General features: G+C 33.8%; 1 protein-coding gene across 1 annotated transcript in view; it reads left to right on the forward strand.

Moving 5' to 3' along the window:
• The first annotated feature begins 606 nt into the window (after positions 1–606).
• Positions 607–4,203, forward strand: part of LOC101504539 (ras-related protein Rab11D) — a 5,303-nt gene continuing 1,706 nt past the window's right edge. The window contains exon 1 of the mRNA XM_004487526.4: positions 607–1,132. Coding sequence (XP_004487583.1) covers positions 912–1,132 — 221 coding nt within the window. The 5' untranslated portion in view covers positions 607–911. The remainder of the gene's footprint in view (positions 1,133–4,203) is intronic.

Here is a 4,203-nt window from a genome sequence, read left to right on the forward strand (position 1 = left end):
TATTTATAGTATTTTTTTTATTTAAATATGTTTGTAGTCTCTACGAATTTATGATCTTTTAATTTTAGTTTTTAAGATTTATTTATTTTAATTTTATAAGAATTAAAAATAATTAATTTTTTATAACTTTTTTTTGAAAATAGAACACAAATAAATAAATAAATTTAAAAAGACTAAAAAGTTGAGAATTTAGTATAGAAATTAATTTTTTTATTTATATTTTATATTTTTTTAACAAAAAATCAACAAATTCTCCTCGTTGTATACAAGAATTTAATAATAGTACACTAATAATATAAAATAATTTTAAATAATCATACAACTATAATTATTTAATCTACTACAGTTTCAAAATAAAAAGTTCTTAATATTGTATTGATATAATAAAATGTTATTAATTAAAAGTATAAAATAAATAAATAGATATTGATAAAAAAAATTGACTCAAAGACTTGATTCATAACAGAAATCATTTTATCATAATAGTTACTCTACTTTGAATCCTTGACACAATACGAAAGCAGTAGTGGGTGACACAGCCCGATAAAAAAGCGCTCTTTGGTATTCGTTAAACTATATTTCGTAAAAAAACAGCGTTTTTCATTTAATAGTGTCATCGCATAAAAAAGAAATAAGAGTTAGAAGAAAGCATAAAGTGCGGCGAGAAGAGGGGTGCAAAAAAAAAAAAAAAAGGAGAAAGATCTGGCAATAATCTATCTACACGATCCCCACAAATCCAGGCTGCATCAATTTTCGTAACAAACAAACGCACCCTTCACTTTGTCTACTTTCTACTATTTCCTTTTACAGTAAAAAACCCTCAACGCAATTTCAATTCACTAAAATCCAAAATTCCCTCCTTCTTCCTTGCTTCCGTTACATAGCAACATCGAATCCAATTCCTCATAATCATGGCTGGGTACAGAGCAGATGATGAGTACGATTACTTGTTCAAACTTGTTCTGATTGGCGATTCCGGTGTTGGTAAATCCAATTTGCTTTCTAGGTTCACTAGGAATGAGTTCAATTTGGAATCTAAATCCACCATAGGTGTTGAGTTTGCTACCAAGAGTTTGACTATTGATTCCAAAGTTATCAAGGCTCAGATTTGGGATACTGCTGGTCAGGAAAGGTCTCTTCCTTTCTCCCCTTTTTACCCTTTTTATTTTATTTTCCTTATTTTTATGTTTTCCAAAAAATATTAATTGCTTTATTATTGAACTATTGTATAAATTATGGTATTTCAAAGGCTTTGTTAGGATATATGAAATATCTCAATATATTTTTATATGAGGGTGTTAGTAGTGTTGTCAATTGCTGAACGCAGAAAATAGCTTTTTGTTCAAATTTTACCATGGTATAACATCCTTACAATATTGGTTTGATCAAATTTTGCTATGCTATAGTACTGCTTCGGTTGCTATTTGACTAGCACATGATGTTAGCCTAAATTTGTTTATCCTAAATTAGTTTATCTTTATGAAGTACAAACACCAAACACGACACTAACATGTCGACACTGGTAATAATTTTAAAAAATAAAAGTAATTGAATGTAACTATATGTGTTGGTGTAATGTCATGTTGGAACTACATAATTATTGGTGTTTGGATCACTTTAAGTTTCACAAGTACTCTTTCCGTCATTAGGTCAAAACTTTTGCTTGGTCAGTCTCATGTAAATATTCAGAGACAGCAAAAGGCTGAAGATAATAAGTAAAGTTGAAGACTGAAAGATCTAAGGAAATACTTGGTGGGGCTGTTTATAATTTATACTCTTTTTACCAGGGCCTTCTGAACAACAAGCTAAATCTCATAGTTTTTTGCGGTTCATTTTGCAAACATTGTTGCAGTACTCTTCTAAGGCCAAGAATTCTATATAGGAATTTCGTTGTCTTAGGTTCTTATTAGAAATAGGATTCTTGGTTATTGCAAAGCAGGTTGATAACCATCCATGCTAATTTCAAGCTACCAGTTATACCCTTTTTCAGGGAAAGGAATGTCATCTTTATTCTCTTGGCTTTATCATCCTTAATCCAGTGGCTTAAAATCCACTGGTGACTTAAATTTGTTGACTTGCTTTATGACCATGGTCCATGTACATATGGAACTTGTTCTACATTGTGTTGATTAGGGTCTCTGATCTCGTGATCCTGTATGAGTTATTTGTAAACCATCAAGTGCTTTATTTCTGTACCTTTTTTTATTGCATATGAGTATTTTGAGCCTAACCAACCCCCTGAAATGATTAGCAATCTATTGAAAAAAAGTGATGATTGTCCTTGTTAATAAATTAATAATTTTTAATAAGTTGTTAATTATGTACAACATGCAATAACCCAACTGGCCCTGAATACGCATCCTCCTTTGCAAACCTTATCTGTATTATCCATGTAACCTTTGTGAACTCAGGCTCAATAATTAATTAATACTGCCTAGTGCTTATATGTTTGGTATGCTGCTGATTACTTGTTTTTGTCGTGTATTATTCTACACTAAATATCTACACTTTCTACATATATAGAGGATAGAGGTAGTTATGGAGCTGCTAAATCTAGTTGCAATGACCCACAGTAATTGATCGGAGTTTATAGTTTGAACCATTGCTATTAAACTTGGATTGGTCACAGACTTGGTCAAGGTACTGGGTCAGCGGGTTTGATTTGAACCAATGGGTTGCTCATTGAACCGCATGAACTGGTGTAAATTAAATTAATAAATTCAGTATTAATGTTTATACATATATAAAATATATTTCCCGTGTATATTCCAAAGATCTTGTTTGGCATATTGGTAAGTGAACTTTTTAATGTCCCCCTAGTACACGGTTTAAATCCTACACAAGGCATTTTTCAGTTCCCCAATTCTTGTATGGTTTGCGAGTTTGTGACAGCTGGGTTATGAACATTTTTATTAAAGAATACATAAAAATACTGCTATCAAATGAAAAAAACCTGTGCTCCTGTTTTGGAAAGTGTGGATGCATCAGCCGAACACAGTTAATGAAGGAAATAGCTGTCTCGGTCAGAGTATGCAGCATTCTCGAGGGTATTTGGACGTACATGCACCCAGACCAGAGTTTCACTTAACCGGAACTGTCTGAGTTTCACTAGTTCATGCTAATTCAACTGGTTTATGAGCTAGTCAACAGCATGAGCGATCTGATTGCATAATTTGCATGATAGGACCGGCTGTAAGCCCAGTTTTTGATTTAACCGGTCGGATCGGCTGGTCTGGTTCGAGTGTAATAACTATGGTTTGAACTTTGAATTCCACCTCCAGTACATTTGGTGATTATCACTTAAAAAATAACAATGAATGAAAAAAGACAGTTAGCTGACCCCGTGGGTCTGTGACAGAATTGGTTCAGATTAGGAGTAGGAGCTATTATTGAAGAACCCTAGTCAATCCTTCCCCAATGTTGGTCTAAAACTAAGAGTAGGAAAATGTATATTAGAATGTGAATTTTGGATACTTGAGAGACGAGAGATCCAGGTCTCTCCTCCAAGTTCCCAATTTACAATTCAGACGCCTTAACTCTTTATTTAGTCCTTCAGTCAAATAGTTAACTAACTGTAACAATAGTCAGCAATATTCACTTTTAGGTACAGTCCCCCTCCCCAATGAGCACCCAAGACTATTAACCTCTGTATTCTCCCTACCTCTCCCTCAATTTATCATCACCTGACCCCCTCCCGAAAGAGTCACCTTGTTCTCAAGGTGGAAGGAAGGAAAGATGGCTTTAATACTATTTACCAGCAGCAAATTCCCAGTTGTTAACTTCTAAGTTACATCATTGGGATTTTACTTCTAAGTTAACTATATGGCTCTGTCTAGTACTAAGTTTTGTTCAGGTTGGATCTGCAACTTGTATTCATTTGATAGCATGGTTGGAAGTGGCTGTGCATGCTCATTCTGAGCTGCCGCTACTTTCTTCAACAAGGAGACATGAAAGACAGGTGAACTATGCTATTTTCATGCAACTCCAATCTGTATGCAACTTTGCCAATCCTTTCTAACATCTTATAAGGTCTGTAAAAATGTGGGCTGGGTTTCTCATGAGGTCTTTTGGTCAAGGAATGCAATTTATACAACTACATTGTCAAAAAAACCCTATCCCTCATCTGAAACTCCAATTCCCTTTGATGCTTGTTAGCTTTAGCTCATAACCGATCCTGAGCAACTCATCTCTTTCATCCCCCCC

The sequence above is a fragment of the Cicer arietinum genome, chromosome 1 (genome assembly GCF_000331145.2).
Source record: "Cicer arietinum cultivar CDC Frontier isolate Library 1 chromosome 1, Cicar.CDCFrontier_v2.0, whole genome shotgun sequence".
Classification (NCBI taxonomy): domain Eukaryota; kingdom Viridiplantae; phylum Streptophyta; class Magnoliopsida; order Fabales; family Fabaceae; genus Cicer; species Cicer arietinum.